Source organism: Schistocerca cancellata, chromosome 12 (genome assembly GCF_023864275.1).
Source record: "Schistocerca cancellata isolate TAMUIC-IGC-003103 chromosome 12, iqSchCanc2.1, whole genome shotgun sequence".
Taxonomy (NCBI): Eukaryota; Metazoa; Arthropoda; class Insecta; order Orthoptera; family Acrididae; genus Schistocerca; species Schistocerca cancellata.
Window position 1 is genome coordinate 30,394,458 of NC_064637.1, and position 23,411 is coordinate 30,417,868.

At 41.5% G+C, this 23,411-nt stretch overlaps 1 protein-coding gene across 1 annotated transcript in view; it reads left to right on the forward strand.

Annotated features, from left to right (window-relative positions):
- Positions 1-8,866: 8,866 nt before the first annotated feature.
- Positions 8,867-23,411, forward strand: part of LOC126109416 (periaxin-like) — a 121,839-nt gene continuing 107,294 nt past the window's right edge. The window contains exon 1 of the mRNA XM_049914451.1: positions 8,867-9,043. Within this exon, the coding sequence (XP_049770408.1) occupies positions 8,867-9,043 (177 nt within the window). The remainder of the gene's footprint in view (positions 9,044-23,411) is intronic.

Consider the following 23,411-nt stretch of genomic DNA (forward strand, 5'->3'; position numbering starts at 1 on the left):
CTAAACCCAGTTCTATATCTTCTTTCAATAAATTTATATGAGTTTTAAAGCTGTAAAGTCCTTTCTGAAACACCCTCTATATGACGGTAGCGAAAATCTGGCAAAGCACAAATTTTCATTGCTGTAGTCACGTTCACCTGCTACTCTGACGCCCATTTCTTCATAAAATCTGGAAGCTCTTGAGGAGATGCCCCACCATAAAATCATGTTCCATGATTTCAGCATTCCAGTTTGTAAAACGGACGATGAGGATTTTAGAACCTTTAAGAGTGTTATCGACCACACTACCAAACCAAAATCTGGCGTTTGACGTAGCAACGTACTTTTAAGAAATTTTGAAATGATGACATTTTCAACAGATTTATGTGAACAGTTGTTTAGCGTATTCTTGACTGTAATCGTGGGAGTACATTTTCTTCAAGTCATATCGAGGGAGACCACTATTTCTTATTTCTCCACCGTCTGTAGATTCCTTGCAAATTCCAGTGCCCCAACATGGAGGTAGAAGGCAAATACCAACCTTCAAACACAAACACTTAAGAAAATACTATATCAATCTTGAAACACACAGACTACTAGATTTCAAGGCAAAAGCGAAACAATAGTTTTATCCGACCCTGAAACCAAAGAAAGTGCTTAATGAAAATGATGATAATTAGTAATGTGAAGTGTTGGGTAGGCCACAATTTTTTGTGTGGTGCATTAAATGTCTGTTGCTTATGTTCTGATTCTAGTTTTACATTAAATACAAACTACATTACGGTTAAAAGACACTATTGCCTCTAGGTTATATATACAAATTTTGTAGATTAACTTTACTAATAATAATAATAATAAATATTAAACTATTTTTATAGGAAATATGGTATGTTATAAAAAGCAAGTCAAACATATGATACTGCTGATTTCCCTACAAATTTGATTTTCACAAATATCTGTTTTTCTCTATCCTTTGCATATATGCTTTGGCCCTTTATGGTTCTCAGTGCCTGCATCATTATCATAGTTTACTCTAGTAATTGAAAGATCCACAGACTACCTTTAAAGCTCAATGCAGTGCAACGCATAGTGAACTCGTAATATTATGGAATAGCCGTAGTTCTTAATAACAAGTACTGAACTTAGAGGTGGGGGTTTCGATCGAGCACAAAGTAAAATCTAACACAACTGCAAAACGAAATAAATAGTAACTCATAAGAAACGTAAGCAGATCATTAGTGAGAAATAAGGAGAAAGCGACACAAAATGTCTAAAACAGAAGTCACTACACATGTAACGAAAAAATAACAAACCTTGGAATCGATAACCAGAAGTGAGCCGTATAGGTCAATTCTAGTTGTAGAATCCAAGGTTATTTATCGCTTTTTTGCAGCAGTACAGGAAGCAATGATATAATAACGGAACGTGTCGACAACTAAACGGTATCACGCATTCTAAAAGAATGCGCAGTTACACGATTTTTGTTTTGGTGTTCCTTTCTGTACTACTGTTGTTACCGGAGTGGTTCAAATGGCTCTGAGCACTATGGGAGTTAACGTCTGAGTTCATCAGTCCCCTAGAAATTAGAACTGCTTAAACCTAACTAACCTACGGACATCACACACATCCATGCCCGAGGCAGGATTCGAACCTGCGACCGTAGCGGTCACACAGTTCCAGACTGTAGCGCCTAGAACCGCTCGACCACACCGGCTGGCTGTTACCGCAGTGTGTACTGTGCATTCTTTGGGAATTGCCATGTATGGCATCATTATAATTGTTGATTCACGTTCGGTTATTTTTCATTATTTTTATTGGCTGTTAATTATTTTGTCAAAAGTGTAACCTTTTCGTGTCACTCGCTATACTACTGGAAGACCGAGAAACGTAACTAACGTTGGAATCGATGACTAGACTTGACCTACGGTGACACAGAGACAAAAAGTAAATAAATAAATAATCCTAAAAGAAGTAAGAACAAACACCTAATGAAAAAAATCACGAAAAATAACGAACCGTGGGCTGAAAAACTAGAATTGACCTATCTAACTATCCTTTTAGGTTGCTGCCTAATCTCACCGTCGGCAATCGTGGCACATTCGGAGAAAAACAGCCAAATATTTGTGACAAGCGGGATTATATACACCGGTAATTGCAGATACTCTCACACGCAGCAGTTTCAACCGTGCTCTGAAGTTTGTGGCCAACCCCGCCTCTGGAAATGGTGCCATAATCGGAAAAAAGTAGTCATATATATTTACGAGGTTATCAATACGATTGCTACTTGATTCACGAGCAGAAACTTAAGCTGTGCACATAGGTTCCTGCCTAACTACAACCTGAGAAATCCCGATATATTTGTATTAAACAGCATACCTTACGTCAGTTACTAAGACAACCACAGATGAAATTTAATAACAAGCCACTTACAACCTTCGCATCGTAAACTCATGGCGTCCTTCACTCGAAATGTCATTGGTCAAAGCTCACAGGTGGAATCGGACACTAGATTTGACTCAAAATAGAATTTAATCCCTGAAATTCATCTAAAATACGTTAGAAAGTGCTATAAAAATATATTATATCTTACAACAGGGCTATGGAAAACATCTGTTTCACAACAATGCTATGTACTAAACTTGTCGAACGTTACCTACATGAGCGAATAAAGGAAGCAATTGACATCTTCGTAGGACCATGTGTAATTTGTAGGATTCCGATCTTACGCTAATTACAAGATTTATGAAGTTAATGGTTCTGGAACACAAACTGCTTTAGACGAATTGTGATGAACAGTCTGGACGACTGACTGGCAAAATTAAAATGCCTCGAATATAACTGCTGTGTTGGAGATCTCCGTGTTGGAGATCTCCGTGTTCATTCAACGTACGTGAAGTGAGAATTAATGTAACGCGCCCGCAGAAAGGTGCAATCGATTTAACGCCTGTGTTTTGACTGCCAGGGATTGGCAGAAATCAGATGCTGATCAATGACTTACCAGAGATCGCTGTCGTTGCTCGTGCACCCACTGCGTTTGACGATTTCTTTAGGTTTTGCCGAATGCAGACAGCGCCATTCACGTTGCTCGCCATTCCACTCGACTCAGACTGTTGCTCAGAAACGACATGGGACGTCGAAGAGACCCCTGTATTGTTGAAAACTGCGTCATATCGCGATTGCTGTTGTTTACTCTTAAGAGTGTATGCGACATTTATCGCCGTATAATTAAAGGAACTCTACTCCGACAATAATAGGGGCGTAAATGGGCTGTGGTTCAAAAGGTTCAAATGGCTCTGAGCACTATGGGACTCAACTGCTGTGGTCATAAGTCCCCTAGAACTTAGAACTACTTAAACCTAACTAACCTAAGGACAGCACACAACACCCAGCCATCACGAGGCAGAGAAAATCCCTGACCCCGCCGGGAATCGAACCCGGGAACCCGGGCGTGGGAAGCGAGAACGCTACCGCACGACCACGAGATGCGGGCAATGGGCTGTGGTGTCCGAGGCAATTCCGCCTAGAACAACATCGTCACAGCCTTACTTCCTGCAGCACCTCATCTTATACACTGAACAGCTAAAGAAACTAATATCATGTAGGGCTCCTGCGAGCATGCAGAAGCTCCGCAACACGACGTGGCATAGACTCGACTAATGGTTGAAATGGCTCTGAACATTGGGGGACATAACATCTGAGGTCATCAGTTCCCTAGAACTTAGTATTACTTAAACCTAACTAACCTAAGGACATCACACACATCCATGCCCGAGGCAGGATTCGAACCTGCGACCGTAGCTGTCGTGCGGTTCCAGACTGAAGCACCTAGAACCTCTCGTCCACCTCGGCCGGCCGCTCGACTAATATCTGAAGTACTGCTGGAGAGAACTGAAATCATGAATCCTGCAGGACTGTCCATAAATCCGTAAGAGTACGAGGGGGTGCAGATCTCTTCGGAACAGTATGTTGCAAGACACCCCTGTGTTTAAACTCAGAAGAGTGTTCCTGGAGCCACTGTGTAGGAATTCTGCAGGTGTGTGGTGTCGCATTGTCCTGCTGGAATAGCCCAAGTCCATCGGAATGCACAATGGACATAAATGGAAGCAGGTGATCAGACACGATGCTTACATACGTGTCACCTGTCAGAGCCGTATCTAGACGTATCAGGGGTCCCATATCACTGCAACTGCGCATCCCCTACCATTACAGAGCCACCGCCAGCTTGAACAGCCCCCTGCTGACATGCAGGGTCCATGGATTCATCTTTCTACATCTACATCCATACTCCGCAAGCCACCTGACGGTGTGTGGTGGAGTGTACCTTGAGTACCTCTATCGGTTCTCCCTTATATTCCAGTCTCGTATTGTTCGTGGAAAGAGGGATTTTGTATTACGCCAGTACGGGGAGCAAGAAGGATTGTTGGTATGCCTCTGTGTGGGCTCTAATCTCTCTGATTTTATCCTCATGGTCTCTTCGCGAGATATACGTAGGAGGCAGCATTATACTGCTTGACCCCTCGGTAAAGGTATGTTCTCGAAACTTCAACAAAAGCCCGTACCGAGCTTCTGAGCGTCTCTCCTACAGAGTCTTCCACTGGAGTTCATCTTTCATCTCCGTAATGCTTTCGCGATTACTAAATGATCCTGTAACGAAGCGCGCTGCTCTCCGTTGGATCTTCTCTCTCTCTTCCATCAACCCTATCTGGTACGGATCCCACACTGCTGAGCAGTATTCAAGCAGTGGGTGAACAAGTGTACTCTGACCTACTTCCTTTGTTTTCGGATTGCATTTCCGTAGGATTCTTCCAATGAATCTCAGTCTGGCACCTGCTTTACCGACGATCAACTTTATATGATCATTCCATTTTAAATCACTAATGCGTACTCCAAGATAATATATTGAATTAACTGCTCCCAGTTGCTGACCTGCTATATTGTAGCTAAATGATAAGGGATCTTTCTTTCTATGTATTCGCAGCACATTACACTTGTCTACACTGAGATTCAATTGCCATTCCCTCCACCGTGCGTCAATTCGCTGCAGATCATCCTGCATTTCAGTACAATTTTCCATTGTTACAACCTCTCGATACACCACAGCATCATCTGCAAAAAGCCTCAGTGAACTTCCGATGTCATCCACACGGTCATTTATGTATATTGTGAATAGCAACGGTCCTACGACACTCCCCTGTGGCACACCTGAAATCATTCTTACTTCGGAAGACTTCTCTCCGTTGAGAATGACATGCTGCGTTCTGTTATCTAGGAACTCTTCAATCGAATCACACAATTGGTCTGATAGTCCACATGCTCTTACTTTGTTCATTAAACGACTGTGGGGAACTGTATCGAACGCCTTGCGGAAGTCAAGAAACACAGCACCTACCTGGGAACCCGTGTCTATGGCCCTCTGAGTCTCGTGGACTAATAGCGCGAGCTGGGTTTCACACGATCGTCTTTTTCTAAACCCATGCTGATTCCTACAGAGTAGATTTCTTGTCTCCAGAAAAGTTATTATACTCGAACATAATACGAGTTCCAAAATTCTACAACTGATAGACGTTAGAGATATAGGTCTATAGTTCTGCACTTCTGTTCGACGTCCCTTCTTGAAAACGGGGCTGACCTGTGCCCTTTTCCAATCCTTTGGAACGCTACGCTCTTCTAGAGACCTACAGTACACCGCTGCAAGAAGGGGGGCAAGTTCCTTCGCGTACTCTGTGTAAAATCGAACTGGTATCCCATCAGGTCCAGCGGCCTTTTCTCTTTAGAGCGATTTTAATTGTTTCTCTATCCCTCTGTCGTCTGTTTCGATATCTACCATTTTGTCATCTGTGCGACAATCTAGAGATGGAACTACAATGCAGTATTCCTCTGTGAAACAGCTTTGGAAACAGACATTCATGAGGTTATCCCCATACCCGTGCATGTCCATTCGCTCAATACAGTTTGAAACGACGTCCAAACAGGCAACATGTTTCCAGTCAACAACAGTCCAATGTCTGTGTTGACGGGCAGGGAGTAAATCTTTGTCGTGCAGTCATCAAGCGTACACAAGTGGGCCTCCGGCTCTGAAAGCCCATACCAATGATTTTTTTTAATGATTTGCACGCTGACCCTTGTTGATGGCCCAGCATTGAATCTGCAGCTGTTTTCATAAGGGTTGCACTTTTGTTACGTTGAACAATTCTCTTAAGTCGTCGTTAGTCCTGTTCTTGCAGAACCTTTTCCTGCCCTCAGTGATGTCGGAAACTTGATGTTTTCCGTGTTCCTTCTATTCACAGTACACTCGAGAAACGGTCGTATTGGAAAACACCCACTTCGTCGCGACCTCGGAGATGCCGAGCCCCATCGCTCGTGTGCTGACTATAACACCACGTTCGAACTCACTTAAATCTTGGCAACCTTCCATTGTAGCAACAGTAACCGATCTAACAATTCCAGAATGAGATTTTCACTCTGCAGCGGAGTGTGCGCTGATATGAAACTTCCTGGTAGATTAAAACTGTGTGCCGGACCGAAGACTCGAACTCGGGACCTTTGCCTTCCACGGGCAAGTGCTCTACCGACTGAGCTACCCAAGCACGACTCACGCCCCGTCCTCACAGCTTCACTTCCGTCAGTACCTCGTCTCCTACCTTCCAAACGTTACAGAAGCTCTCCTTGCAGAACTAGCACTCCTGAAAGAAAGCTATGAGGACGGGGTGTGGGTCGTGTTTGGGTAGCTCAGTTGGTAGGGCACTTGCCTGCGAAAGGCAAAGGTCTCCGAGTCTCGGTCCGGCACACAGTTTTAATCTGCCAGGAAGTTTCGTATCAGTGCACACTTCGCTGCAGAGTGAAAATCTCATTCTGTACCATTTGATACTTTGCCTATTCTGCACTCAACATTCTTCACTATGAAGCTAGTGTCACAAGTAAACAGAAGTATCTCACGTTCACCTGTTGTATAAAAAGAAATATCATTTAGATATATAATAAACATCCCCCAATGAGAACCCATGTTATACCTGTCCTTATTGTTGTGGATGTATGATCTTTCGCTATATGTTCTTAACCCTAGTATCACTAGGGGGGGGGGGGGGTCGGTGCAAAAATTGCCCACAGTATTCGTTTTATTTGTATAATATACACTCCTGGAAATTGAAATAAGAACACCGTGAATTCATTGTCCCAGGAAGGGGAAACTTTATTGACACATTCCTGGGGTCAGATACATCACATGAGCACACTGACAGAACCACAGGCACATAGACACAGGCAACAGAGCATGCACAATGTCGGCACTAGTACAGTGTATATCCACCTTTCGCAGCAATGCAGGCTGCTATTCTCCCATGGAGACGATCGTAGAGATGCTGGATGTAGTCCTGTGGAACGGCTTGCCATGCCATTTCCACCTGGCGCCTCAGTTGGACCAGCGTTCGTGCTGGACGTGCAGACCGCGTGAGACGACGCTTCATCCAGTCCCAAACATGCTCAATGGGGGACAGATCCGGAGATCTTGCTGGCCAGGGTAGTTGACTTACACCTTCTAGAGCACGTTGGGTGGCACGGGATACATGCGGACGTGCATTGTCCTGTTGGAACAGCAAGTTCCCTTGCCGGTCTAGGAATGGTAGAACGATGGGTTCGATGACGGTTTGGATGTACCGTGCACTATTCAGTGTCCCCTCGACGATCACCAGTGGTGTACGGCCAGTGTAGGAGATCGCTCCCCACCCCATGACGCCTGGTGTTGGCCCTGTGTGCCTCGGTCGTATGCAGTCCTGATTGTGGCGCTCACCTGCACGGCGCCAAACACGCATGCGACCATCATTGGCACCAAGGCAGAAGCGACTCTCATCGCTGAAGACGACACGTATCCATTCTTCCCTCCATTCACGCCTGTCGCGACACCACTGGAGGCGGGCTGCACGATGTTGGGGCGTGAGCGGAAGACGGCCTAACGGTGTGCGGGACCGTAGCCCAGCTTCATGGAGACGGTTGCGAATGGTCCTCGCCGATACCCCAGGAGCAACAGTGTCCCTAATTTGCTGGGAAGTGGCGGTGCGGTCCTCTACGGCACTGCGTAGGATCCTACGGTCTTGGCGTGCATCTGTGCGTCGCTGCGGTCCGGTCCCAGGTCGACGAGCACGTGCACCTTCCGCCGACCACTGGCGACAACATCGATGTACTGTGGAGACCTCACGCCCCACGTGTTGAGCAATTCGGCGGTACGTCCACCCGGCCTCCCGCATGCCCACTATACGCCCTCGCTCAAAGTCCGTCAACTGCGCATACGGTTCACGTCCACGCTGTCGCGGCATGCTACCAGTGTTAAAGACTGCGATGGAGCTCCGTATGCCACGGCAAACTGGCTGACACTGACGGCGGCGGTGCACAAATGCTGCGCAGCTAGCGCCATTCGACGGCCAACACCGCGGTTCCTGGTGTGTCCGCTGTGCCGTGCGTGTGATCATTGCTTGTACAGCCCTCTCGCAGTGTCCGGAGCAAGTATGGTGGGTCTGACACACCGGTGTCAATGTGTTCTTTTTTCCATTTCCAGGAGTGTATCTATTTGTTGGAGTGAAAATGCAAGAATTTAGGTAATTGTAGAAAAATATCTAGAGTAAATGGTATCATATATAATTTTTATGAATCATTTAAATTTGCCTATTACATTTAATTTAAGTGCGGACAGTTTTTGTCCCCCCGCCCCCGCCCCCGCCCCCCACCCCCTTAGACATCGGTTGAGACAACTTTTGTCATTAAAATATTTCTCAATAGGGCAGAAAGAAATGCAGTTTCTGACTGTGGGTACCGCTGTATTGTGTTGACATTGTTGTTTTGAAATAAATTGCCATTGTTGTTCGAGCATTTGCACATTACTCGCAGTTCTAATAAAATGTCTCGTCAGTATCAGAGGTTTCTTACAGATGAAGAGGTGTCAGCTATAATAAATGAAGCAAGTGAAGTTGATGAAATTGATCCAGAAAAAGATGATATAGTTGTGACATACAATAGTGACACAGCAATTGAAAATGTGTCAAGTTCATGGAGTTCATCTCCTGATAAACAGCATGTAGGTGCTTCCAGCATCATTGGTAAGCGAAAAGCGGTAGAGAATATATTAATGTGCGTCAGAGGCAAGTACGCAGGTCAGTGCAAAATATAGTGAATTTTCGTCAAGGCTTGACTCATGAAGACGTGACCTCTAGTGTGTCAGAATATTTCAAAAAGTTTATAACTCCCGAAATAATGAAGATTATCGGGGATTATACAAACCAAGAATCTCGTAATAAGAACTTAAAACTTACAACCATAGAAGAAATGTACACCTTCATTGGTATTTTGATACTCGTGGGCACAAATAATGACACTACACTGCCTCTTGACGTCTTATGGTGGAAAGTACTGGGAAAGAATATTTACGTAGCTACAATGAGTAGCATTCGATGTGGAGATCTGTCCCTGGTCAGAGTTGATGATAAAGAAACAAGAACCGAAAGACGGAAGCAGGATACGTTTTGCCCCCTTCGTGAAGTTTTCGACAAAGTTGATAAAATGTTTGTGAATTACTGCGTACCAAGTGCAGATCTAACGATCGATGAAATGCTCTCCCGATTTCGAGGAAGATGTCCCTTTATGGTCTTTATGAAAGACGAGCCTGGGAACTATGGCATATTGATTAGGATGTTATCAGATGCACACACCCAGTATGTTCTAAAAATGGGGGTCTGTGTAGGGAAGGATGAACAGCCTGCCGAGGAACGGAGTGCAAAGGCAGTTGTTAGACGCCTGGTGAATCCGCTGGAAGGAAGTGGAAGAATTATAACAACAGATCGTTATTATACATCCACAGACGTAGTCGAGGAGCTTTACAATGATGAAAAGTAACAAAAAATACATACCATAACAGCTAAAGAAGAGGTATATTCCTCTAAGTCCTTATCCACACATCCGGACATAGGCAACACACCAGTTACCTTGGTTTCATACATCCCCAAACTGAAGCCTACAAAGAATCTCCTGGTTGATATGCGATCTCTAGTTTTCCCAGCGTATTTCCAATTTGAACAGTTATCGGGTATCCGATCGGGTAGCGTCGTAATTTCTCTACAATATTTCGGCAGACGTACACGCTGCCATCTTCAGGTGGTTCCTGACGAATGCTGTGCTGTTCCTCTCGGCGCCCTATATATACTAGCTGTTACGCCCTCCACCGTTGCTCTCCTGGCTACTGGAGGTGGTGGGGGAAGCGGCGCCTGGGTCTGAACTGGGGTCTGCAGTCTCCCTGCCGCCGCCGTCGGGGGCGGTCCTCGATCTCTGGGACCGCATCGTTCTCTCCAGGCTGAGTGCAGGGTTCCAAGCCTGACTAAGTTGAAGGCCGCTGTCTTTATTAATTAGATCGTCCTGGATGTTGGTGCCCTATAGTTTCTTGACGTCCTGATGAAACGGAAACCTGACGGCAAGCTGGGACACAGTGTATACAGGAAACCTACACACACCGATTTGTACCTAAATGCCTTCAGTTGCCACAACAACTCCCAGCGTTAAGGCGTTTTGCTCACACATGTTCACAGGGCATATGGAAAAGGGTAGAGAAATCTTTGCTGTTTTTATAGATTTAGAAAAGGCTTTTGACAGAGTTCAGTGGAACAAGATGATGGATATCCTGGATGGATATCCTGAAGAGGAAAGGAGTAGATTGGAAAGAGAGACGACTGATAAAGAATCTATATTTACCCCAGAAAGTAAGGATAAGGATTGGAAATGAAATGTCAGAAGGAAGCAGCATTGGAAGAGGTCTTAGACAAGGTTGTTGCCTTTCCCCACTGTTGTTTAACGTATACCATGAAGAGATTATTGCGAAAAGCTTAGATGGGAAAAAGAGGAATATGTATTGGTGGAAAGAGAATAGAATGTATAAGATTTGCTGATGACATGGTATTAGTGCCAGAAAGTGAGCGGACAGTGAATAACATGCTCAAAGATCTGAATGAAGCTTGAGTGGAATATGGGATGCAAATAAACACAGCAAAAACAAAGAGTATGGTCATCCATACAAGACGCAGACTGTCCAATATTAAAATAGGACGATCTACCATTAGCCAAGTAAGTGAATTTAAATATCTCAGAAGCACAATAACCGAAGACTTGAGATGTCACCAGGAGGTGAAAACTCGAATTGCTATAGTGAAGGAGGCCTTCAACAGAAAGAGGAGACTCTTATGTGGCAAATTAGTAAAGGACTAAGGAAAAGGCTTGGCAAATGTTTTGTCTGGAGTGTGGCACTATATGGGGCAGAAACATGGACACTGAGACGAGAGGATGAAAAAAGGTTAGAAGCATTTGAGATGTGGATGTGGAGGAGAATGGAGAGAATAAGCTGGATGGAAAGGGTGAGTAATGAAAGAGTATTGGAAAGGGTTGGTGAGTGAAGATGTCTGCTGAACGTTGTAAGAGAAAGGAAAAAAGAACTGGTTGGGACATTCATTAAGAAGGGAGTTCTTGCTAGCAGATGCTTTGGAAGGATTGGTTTGTGGGAGAAGACTGAGAGGAAGAAGGAGATACAAGATGATAAACGACAAAGGGAAGAGGAAATTATGCAGACCTGAAGAGGATTTCAGAAGACCAGATTTAACCTTGAGTAGTGAAGATCATCCTTTCTCCTAGTGTTGTAGCCATGTATACTATTACTTTTGAATTCGTTCATATTGTTAATAACAAATTTCATAAGTGAATATATATATATATATTGTGAGGCTACAGTGAAGATTTCTAGCTCTTTAAATAAGTGTCTGCAGGATGATCTTGGATGAGCTCCAGCAATTATTCTGATTACACGCTTTTGTGCAATGAACACTCTTTTACTCAATGATGAGTTACCCCAGAATATGATGCCATACAAAAGCAGAGAATGAAAATAGGCGTGGTAAGCTAATTTACTCAGATGTAGATCGCCAAAATTTGCAATGACCCTAAGAGCATAAGTAGATGAACACGAACGTTTCAGCAGCTCCTCAGTGTGTTTTTCTAGTTCAACCCCTCATCAATGTATAAACCTAGAAATTTTGAATATTCTATCTTAACTACCGATTTCTGATTGAAGCCTATATTTATTAATGGGGTCATTCCATTTACTGTGTGGAACTGTATATACTGTGTTTTGTCAAAGTTTAATGAGAGCCCCCAGAGAACCACTTAATGATTTTATGAAAAACATTGTTTACAATTTCACCAGTTAATTCTTGTCTGTCAGGTGCGATAACTATACTTTTATCATCGGCAAAAAGTACCAGCTTTGCATCTTCATGAATATAGAATGGCAAGTTATTAATATATATTAAGAACAGCAGAGGACCGAAGACCGAACCTTGGGGGCACCCCATGCTTGATTGTTCCCCAGTTTGAGAAATCACCAGTTTTTTGCATATTATGTGAACTGTTTAGGCAATCATTTACACTACTTAATTTAAAAGAAAGAGGGTTGCTTCTTGCCCATATTTTAATAATTTTAAGTGAAATCTATAAAATAGTAAACATTTGTGATATTGATGAAGTCCTATGTGCAGAAATTCCTGATATTCAAACACACTGTACACTATGTGTGTATCTTGTAAAATATTTGCTGCATCAACCATATCGTGCACTTAATCAAAATCCTGTATGTATGAGAGATGGCAAATGCACAAAAAATTTCCTAATTATTTTTATCAAATCACATGACAAATTATTGTGCAAGTATTCAAGGCTAAAATAATTGAATTAATTGAGACATTGGTGACAACATATATCCAATATCCATTGTACAGAGGGTGTCTTAGTGGTATTAGCATTAATGTTTGAGGACAATCACTTGACAGTAGTTATTTTGTACTGTGTAATCCATACTTCCTAAATTTGATTGCCATTTGAATGTTGAAGTTTGCATGCAAGTTTAAAGTGTTAAATACTTTTATAAATACATATATAAAGGATATGGTAGAGCAGCTATAGAAGTAGGGGATGAAAGAACACGTAATAAAGAAGTACAGATTGATTAAGTACCCAAATTTGAGGAAGGCCATTAAGTTGGATCAACGTAAGCAACATTTTTTTAAGTATCTTCATATTTGCATGAAATGAAACTGATTTTTTGTCACATGTTTAACAATATACTGACATGTCTTTGCACTATGTTTGGGTAAATGCTGAAGATAACATGTAAGTGGAGGGTATGCAGTTGTGATAAAATGATTACATGCATGTATGTTATTTATCCAAAGGATGTTGATTTCTCAGTTATACTGAAATTATTCACATTTGTGCTCCTAAATCATTTGAAGATGTTTGAACTTTTGATGGAATTGTTTACAGTACAGCTGTGACGTCACGCACGTCAGATGTACTTTGTTGTTATGAAGTATTACATGGTCTTCGTCATAAAGCCTTTGACCCATTTTGCTATTGGCTGGCGATTGTATGTGCAGTATATTTTGGTGTTGTAAATGGCGTATTTCCTCTGCAATGTAAGTTTTATTTATTTACGGTTTTCCTCTTGTTTCTGTTTCATTGCTGCAGTATTATTCTCCAGTAGCTGAAAACAGTAATATTCTTTTAAAGAGTATCTGTTGTTACCAGCCAAAGTTATATTCCATTGTTTCCCGGTTTTCTTCTGGATGAAAAAATTCCCGGGATTTTGCCGGGTGTCCCACGGCATATACACCATAAACAAAAGATTATATATTTTTTTTTTAAAGAAAGATGCGTTCCTGAAAGTAGAAAGTAGCAGTAGCTGGAACAGAGACATTAACAAAATGTCTATTGTATGGCAGAGCGTGTAGCGAGCTAGATTCTGAAAAAAGGTATCAGTTAGTAATAATGCGTTCACACGTACTGTTTGAACAAGATCGCCTAATGTATGTTCATGCAAACATGTAAATTTTCCCTGTATTATTCCTGCTTACAACTTAACAGGGATTCCTGAATACCTCTGTTCCTTCACGCTCCTCTTCCCACTCTGTAAGTAATTTCAAAGAATAGAAATTGTGTCAACTCGCTCAGTGTATTGAGATATTGCAACGAAAGTAGCCTCTACCCTAGGAGCGATTACACTGACCAGAGCGCAATTTTGTGAATGAAATTATGGTGTGTTGGCACCATTGGGTATGCTGTAATGTTGCAATGACTGTTGCCTGGCATTACTCTCTAGCAGGCCTAAAATTGACCAGGTCAACATTTAGTGAACGAAATTATGCTCTCTTGGCACATTGTAAGTTGAGTATGTGGGCAGCGTATCTTGGTGCCGATATAGCGCTTCCTGGAGGCATACAGCGAAAGCTTGCATTCGTCTTGTAGGGCAAAAAACTGTTTAATTCATTCCACGCAAAATTAAAAATTGTTGATTAATTAAGTTTTTAATCTTCTGAAAGTAAACACAATCTTCAGAATGTGCCCAAGTACCGAAGCTGCTTATGCAGTTTTTTGGACCTACAGTTCACTTTACAATAAGGTCATCGAAAATATACCCTATAGCTAAAAACGTAGCAAATTTTACATTCTTCCCGAACTGCAAGTACTTTTTTATGACGAGAATGTTCTAGTTCTTATTACCTTCACTGACTAATTCTGTTAGTTTCTGTGTGTAGAGGGCTATGTGGTGTCACCGCCAGACACCACACTTGCTAGGTGGTAGCTTTTAAATCGGCCGCGGTCCGCTAGTATACGACGGACCCGCGTGTCGCCACTGTCAGTGATGGCAGACCGAGCGCCGCCACACGGCAGGTCTAGTGAGACGTACTAGCACTCGCCCCCAGTTGTACAGCCGACTTAGCCAGAGATGGATCACTGACAACTACGCTCTCATTTGCCGAGACGATAGTTAGCATAGCCATCAGCTACGACATTTGCTACGACCTAGCAAGGCGCCATAGCATTTGATATTGAGATTATAACATGTACCGTCAAGAGCGATGTACACCAATTGTGGATTAAAGTTAAGTATTATATCAACTGCGTACTTTATTTGCTACTATTAATTCCCTTAACTGTTCCAGACCTCACGCCAGTCAGCGTGTAATTAAACGCGTGTATTTCGGCCTGCTCTAGCAACACAGTGTTGGCTCTTCTGCCAACACTTCAGGCTATGTAGATAGATTGGTGTAAATCTCGTGTTTATCGCACCTACATCATGGTGCTGACGTTCCTTCATTAATGTGGAACTGAATTTTATCTTTAGGTAGCGGAGCTTTATATACTTCTCTCGAGAAGTTCATATCCAACTGCAGCTGTTTACAAACAGCTATTTATTTTTATATCCATTCTTTTCAGCAGACTGAATTTACCAATAGCACAAAGACTATTGTAATTATATTTCACATTTCAAGAGGAGGGGTAATTTTCTAATGTTCTGCTCTGGAATGGATGATCAGAAACAGCTGACACGTATTACGATATAAGCTACTTCGCTTAATAAGTCTATTATTAGAGTAAGATCTACAGAACACCACATATTTTTTGACGTGTTTGGTATGTTTCGAAAATTGGACGAAGTATTTATACAATCCACAGTCTCAGTAGTAGTTGTAGTGACGTAGAAAGTTTTCTTAAAGATGTTTCGCATGATGGAAATGCCTATAAGAATCACTGTGTTGCAGGAATTCTGGATTATTGATATTCAGACCACTTTGGTACAACGGTGCGTGTTTGGAATAAAAACTGCCTGGTTACCGTTACTGATTTTCTTTTAAAGGAAAGGCAAATGAAACTTGTTACTGCTAATGACAGTGAGTTAAAAAAGTAAAGCACACTGTCAAAATATATTTTTCTGGGGACAATCACGATAACATACGTTGGACTACTTGCAACAACTTGTTCAATTAGCAATATTGCCAGTCATCCCGAAATATTGCCGTTTATTGCAGCAAAACTTATGAAACATCATTGCCGCTATACGTTGCTGTAAAATTTCGCCCGTGGAAACACACCTCGAGACGGGGTGGGCGTTGGCTAGCAACGCAGAAAGCACAGAGCGAGCTATGCCACTGCAGATATGCGAAAGCAGCAGAGCCATCTGTGTGTGCCAAGACGTATTACATTGCGGGCATGGGCGTGGATTGCACGAATGTCACTCAGAGACCTGAGGAAAGCTTTTAGATAAGAAAAATAACTGGCTTTGTGAAAGTACTAGTAGTTGGAATAGAAAAAGAGACAAACCTGTCTATTGTATGGCATCAAGTGTAGCGAGCTAGAGTGATGAAGGTACCAGCTAGTAAGACTGCACTCACATATTGTATGAAAAAGCTTGTTAGATAAATAAGACAAGAACAACAACCCACCGCCACACCTCCAAAGTGAATTGGAGTGACGCAGTCACTGCCCAATGGAAATTTACTGCCTCACCAACACAGTTAGACCGCAATAGACCGGTGATGCTGTATTGTAACATATCACCCCGGACTACAAGTCCATTTAAAAATAAAAAAAAATACTAGGTATGCTAAAATGTATGTGATTTTCCTCCTTCCTGCCTGCATGTAATTGTGGGTAATCCTATATAACCCTTTTTCCTTCTCCTTCCCTATCCCACCCCCACTATAAATAACTAAAGCAGAGTAATTATAACGGCCACGGAGTGGTCTTATTTAATGAAATGGATGCTGTGATGCTTAAAGCTTTTCCTGGTGTACGGGTAATATACCCGGGAGGACTGCTGGAATTCAGTGACGTCCTGCCACGATAATTCGGCGTACTAGTGGGTAGAAAATTCGTAAGATCGCTGAATGCATAAAGATGTTGTACTAATAGGAGAAGAAGTTTAAAATCGTACTTCAACCAATTTACTTAATCAAAGAGCGCATTTTCTTCATTCTTTGGGGACGACCATTTTTCTTCTACATTTGCTGATGTTACACACTACTTAGAAACACACCAGCTCAATATAAACGGTGGTTATTGAAAGAGGGGACATAATGTCACATATTTTGGTGGGACAAAATGTGACTCGCTACGGGACGATCCCCTAAAATATGGGACGTCTGATCACCCTACAGTACGTCATCCCACTACAGTCCAGATTTGGCATCCTCGGCTTTTCATTTATTTGGTCCCCTCGAGGAGGGGCCTAACATCAGATACTTCTTTTAAGAGAAAAAACAACTAATTCATCATTGGGACAAATATATTTGTGGGGATTACGTTTTCATAAACAGTCAGGAATTTGATTTTTTTGAAGTACCGCTTGGTGCTTTAACACACATCCTCCGGCACTATTTTTCCTGTCGTGATTTTGCTGTTTTCAGTTATTTGTCGAAAGTCGTTCGGAGCGAATGTACTATTCTCGGTCTCGGCAGAAACTGCCTTTTATTGCGCAAATATTATCCGTACACTGTACGAGTTGCTGAGCTAGCAGCATTATTTTGAAAACTCTGCAGTCTCCTTCAATATATTGCGCACTAACTGTCAATACCACTAACTGTGAATACCACCCTCAGATGGTCTGTACTATTGCGCAGTACTCAGTACTGAGAACCGTTTACAGATGAGGACTGAGGAAGATATGGCCTGGACATGTTAAACAGTCTCCACCTTTGGTGGACAAAACCAGCAACAACTCAACATTACGTCGGACACTACCTGTAACAACCCGTTCAATCTGCAATATTGCCCAGCCATTCCGCAATATGGCGCTTACTGTAGCAACATTGTTGGCAACACTGTTGCAGGTACACATTGCCGTAAAATATGGCCTGTGTAAACGCACCTCGAGGCCTGTTGTGTGATGACTACTAATGCCAAATGGTCAGAGCGAGTTACGCCTCTGCAGATATGCGAAGCAGCAGAACCATCTGTGCGGACGTAAACGTATTACATTGCGACTGCGAGCGAGGGCAACAAAAGCTGAAAGATTAAAAAAAAAAAAAAAAAGATGGCTTCCTGAAAGTAGTAATAGCTGGAACAGAGAGAAACAAAATGTCTATCGCATGACAAAACGTATAACGAGCTGAAGTCTGACAAAGGCAGCAATTGGCAAGAATGCGCTCACACGTACTGTGTGAACAAGATTGGGATATACAAGGGGACGACTAAACGTAGTTTCATGCAAACATGTAGTATATTCCTCAGTTATCCCTGCCTGCCACTGGCTGCAGGTAATCCTTAACACCTGTTTCCTTCCCGCTTCTTTTCCCCTCCCCTCTTGTTAAAAGCTAAGCATGGATACAGATCAAATCGTTGAGTGTTCAAAAGTGGCCGTGGCGTCACGTATTGTTTGTGGGGAGAAAAACGTTGTGGCATCATGATGTCCAATATTTTCTGGGCTTGCGAGGTTTGAGACATTCAATATTACTAGTCAGGGAGAATGACCTTGAAATGTAATCTTCAGCAAGGCCTTGATGGTTAAAGAGAAACCCGTACTTACAAGCTTCTTTAATGATGTTCTCTCCTGTAAAACAGAAATACGTTTGGAAGAACTGTGTTCCAGTGCTCCAACTGTAACAATTGTTTCCGTTTTCCAAATGAAGGTTGTATTAATATAAACGCACACACAACATCCAAAACACGTGATGTGTAGACTGGGACACTAACGCAAGCTGCCACCAGAACGCACTACGACCTCACAACTTATAATTACGAGCATTATGTAATTGTGTGCGTTTTAAAAATGCAGAACGCATCGAATTAACAAATCCTATCATTTCAGGTTTCTTAATTTGTCGGAATTTACGGTAAAAATGCAACAAAACGTGACAGTCTATCGTTTCGTGATTGCGTAGCAGAGAAATGAACTATCGTGTAGATTTTACTCGGTGCGCTGCTGAAGTTAAATGATATAATTTGCGAATTGCTAGAGCTGCCTTCAGGTTCATACATTCAGATATTTTTTTGTAAATATTTGCTCTCGCTGGATTCTTTTCACCCTTAGCAAAACATAGGACTGCCACCATTTACTATAAACAACTGTATTTGCAGCGACGAGTTTACATTTTCCTTCATTGTCAGGCTTCTTACAGTCAGTACATTTGTTGTATGCGCCTTAGCATTCTGCCAAAGTCCTCTTGTTGGCAACTAGTATATTGACTCCTGTTTGGCGTTCCCACCAGGAACCAGCATATTTCGATCATGATGTAGCACTTCACTACTTCTGGAAAAGCACAGCCAATAACCCACAAGGTACCAGTTTTATAAATGTGAGAGTAACTCTGCCCATCACCGTTTCACAGCTAACACACTGTATGAAATGTGATGGAGTTTGGTGTGGAGAAAGCTTAAACCGTGAGGAAGACCATAGGCCACTTAAAAAATTAAATGGATAGGTAGAGGTGATAACACTCGATAGCAGTGAATCAAGGCAGCAAAAAGTTTGTTCGCAATGCATTCTTTTACGAGGGCTGTTCAAAAAGTAAGGTGGCTTTTCAAATTGCGCGGGCAGGTTACATTCGATTATCTATCTTTTTTTGTTACATACAACTGTGAACGTATGTTCACAGTTTCAAGCACAGTCTAACGTATCAGGCGGGACTAGTGGTGGGCAGGAAATCGCGTATCTGTTAGAAATCACAGTGGTTGAGAAGTCACAGATATCACAATAACAACTTTACAAAATCTAACTGCTATTTCAGTCACAGTTAGCAGTCGCAAGTAGCATTTCACATTCAACGCCGTGAGTCATCTGTTGGCCGAATTCCATACTCCTTTCTGCGATATCAGTGACACGTCGCGACTAGAAGTCGCATTCAGCAACTAAAAAGCGCAGTTAACAGTTCCATCTGTTGGCCAAAGTTCGTACTATGCTCATCTCTGCGACACGCTATCGAGTCAAACTGCGATTTCCGTGACAAGTCGTAACTAAGAGTCGCAAGTAGCAACTAAAAAGCGCAGTTAGCACTGCCATCTGTTGAGCAAAGTTCATACTACGCTATTCGCTACCGAGTCAAACTGCGATTTCTGTGACAAATCGCAACTAAGAGTCGCAAGTAGCAACTAAAAAGCGCAGTTAACATACTTTTCCTAGTGCCATCTGTTGACCGACGTCCGTACTTCGTTATGAGAGCCTTGTGCTTCACGAGATCGATGTGCTGTGTGTGCATAAGAAGGGCTTATTTCAATAGTGGTACAAGTTGTAACGGAACATATTAAAGGCTTTACTTTACCGAAGAATGCGATACCCTCCAAATTCAACCAGTTTAACGAGTATTTATGATTATAGAAAAGTTATTGTGTATGTTAACAATGATTGCATAACATGTCTCCATAAACAGTCAATCCATTAAATTATACTGAATAACTGACCCACACAAAAGTTAGTATCACTTGATCACTGATACAGCAAATATCATCATGTAAAAACACTAAGTTCATCTTAAATAATTAATATGAAGTACGAAAAATAGTGGCCAACTTAGGTATTTTGGATCTCCTTAAATAAAAATCACCCACTGAAACCTATTTGTTCACTAGGAGCGTTTTCACTCAGTATTCATGTAATCAATCCTATTTTAGACGAAAACCAATGTAATTCTTAATAACTCATGCTATGTACTTATTTATGCAAATTAGAGAAGTCAATTGACAAACTTCTAAAAAACGGCCTTTTTGTAACAAAGAATTATTCTGTCAAGTCAGCAGATCTGTCTGTATTTTAATAACATGTTAAATTATGTCACTCGATACAAATTAATAACTTTTCTGCACAAATTATGATAACAGATGTACATGTGACTTATAAACTATATCTCTTTTTAGTAGTTCTTTGACAATGTTATAAATACCAACTGCAAGAAGGGTCGTGGGCACAGTCGGAATGTCACTTTGGTAAAGTGTGTTTGAGTGTTATTGTTTAAGGTGGATAAACATTGCAAAGAACATGTAAAGGAAGTACTACTTTGTGTTGTGTCATGGTCTTTGGTGGACAGTGGAATTAAGATGGCCACCAAAGTAATAAATATTTGAAGTTTACATATTTGTTGGTTTCGCTCGTTCTTTATCATCAAAAGCACATAAACACGGGACCTCATGTTTTTAACCCTAGACAACCAGATTTAGAGCCAGCATCAGCATCGAGACACAGAAGCGATCCAGCAAGCAGCAGCGATTACCACAATGCATTTTAATGGTGCCAACCTAACATCAAGGTGCGATTATAGCAGTTAGGAATATCTACGACTAGGCGACCATTACAAAGTCCATTTTTGTTCATTTTGAGATACAGAGTCGTAAAGTTAAATGAGCGCTGAAAAATCTGCAGTTGAGATACCAGAAATATTCAAGCATATGGCTTCTTGCTAGAGATGAACCTTTATTTATGTTTGTTTGGCTCATTGATTTCAGAAGTATTATAGACAGAAAAGTGGAGGTAATGGTCTTGTACCACTATTAAAATAAGCCCTTCATATTATACGACGACATGCACATTCAACATCAGTTATGGTTGGTCAAACACTGCTGTGACTCTGAATGTATTATATTATTAAGAAGCAACATTGCCTTTTTCTCCTGAAAATATCAAGTAACGTAACAAATGTGTTTGATTCTGCTTCCAATATGACAGTTTTGATTAATATTCCACATGCCTATAGGACTTTGCAATGTTAACACAGCAGAAGGACTTTGCAATGTTAACACAGCAGAACTCAGACATCTGTATAAGTGTAGTGAAATGAAAACAGTATTATTGAGTCATATGAATGCCTCACTTTTGTTCCGACACAGTTCAAGACTCGGGAGTAAAGTTTTACACCTGGTGTTCTACACGGCAACTTCACACACAAGAACTTCTTGCCGACACTACTACCACCTACATAAGTAAGCTTTTCCTGTGTTACTTTCAAGTAATGCACTTAAGCTGTTCCTTATTTAACTGGAAGATCTGTACTTCCCACTTTCATATCAACAGCTTCAAAATGCTTATTGTAGACTTCGGGATATGTTACAGGTCAGTGTCACACCAAGATTGTGGAGAAAGGGGGGGGGGCATGTCACTCTCCAGCAAGTGTTTACCAATAAGTAAGTGGCGGAAAATTACGGGTATTGGACAGCTTAACATGTGGAAAATGAGATTTTCATTATTCACTCACTATATTTAACATTTATTATTCCTTTAAAATCGCACAACAACACAGTTTAATCACTCACACACTTATTTCACAATTATTTCACTTTTAACCTGCAAATCCTCTAAGAGCTGTCTTGAAACTTCACGAGTCTCTCTCAACAGCCTTGATGGGGATTGATACATACAACAACCAGTAATCAGAGTCAGAACTGCGTCTGCAAAAACACAAGGATTATTAAACAATTTTTGCTGTCACTGATTACTAGCAATATAATTGACAGAGTAGATTGCTAATATTTGTTGTAATGAATATCACATTTGCAAGAACGATCTCACTGAAGTAATATATCCATTGAAACGCTTAGAAACTAACCTCTCGTCTGACGAAAACGGTCTAAAGATGCAGTGGCAATTTCGTCAGATCTGTTGGCAATGATATTTTGAGTTATCACTTTACTGAGTGACTGAAATGTAATTCAGGTACCTGTTAACATAACAATATGTTAGAATTCATTTTCTAAACATGAACTATTACGGTACTGTGTGGCTACTTACATATTAATTACACTATTAATATTTTCACAGTTGTTTCTTTAATACAAAATTAAAGCCAATGGAAGAAAAAACGTAAAACATAATTACCAATGGCAGGTTTGTTGATATGCAATTTTCTGTGTGGACAGAAGTAAGTTTTTCATATGGTGGGAAGTCGCCGGAAGTTGCAGTGCCGGAGGGATACACGACCTGTGTTCCTTAACTGCGACTAACTGCAACAAATCACAGTTAAGAATAATAGATACTGAAAAGTAGCATTCACAGAAATCACTAATATCGGAAAATCGCAGTTTAGCCCATCACTAGCCGGGACACTCTCTGCTGCAAAAGTTGTTACCATTTAACAGGTGGAACGACACTAGCGCTCCAAGCAGCAAAAATGGAGAACTTCAGATGTGTCATAAGCATATTGTGTGTTCTGCATTCCTTTCCTACATAATTTACAAAACATTTAAATTATTTTTTTGCCTCCAAGAGTTTGTGTAATATTAGAAGACAGATGTTTCTAAAAATGGTTCTAAAATAAGCACAAGTAGGGATAAAACTAATGAGTCCAGTGGCAAGTTACAACACACTCGCTAAGAAATACTTGTGACGTTGGATAGAACTAGTGACTGTGGTTTCAAGTATACAGCATAGTTCTCGTTTTTGACAGATAGAAAGGTTAGACAAGTTTCAGTGTGCTCGGCGATTTTCGATTATTATAAAAATGGAGCACAGAATTTGCAACATATTTTGTCTGAAAAATGGAATGAATTGCTCAAAAACACTTGGAAAAAAGAAATGTTTACAAGTGTTACAAGCTCTTCCAAGATGGCCGAGAAGATGCCAATGACGAACCTCGCTCTGGACGTCTCAGCAC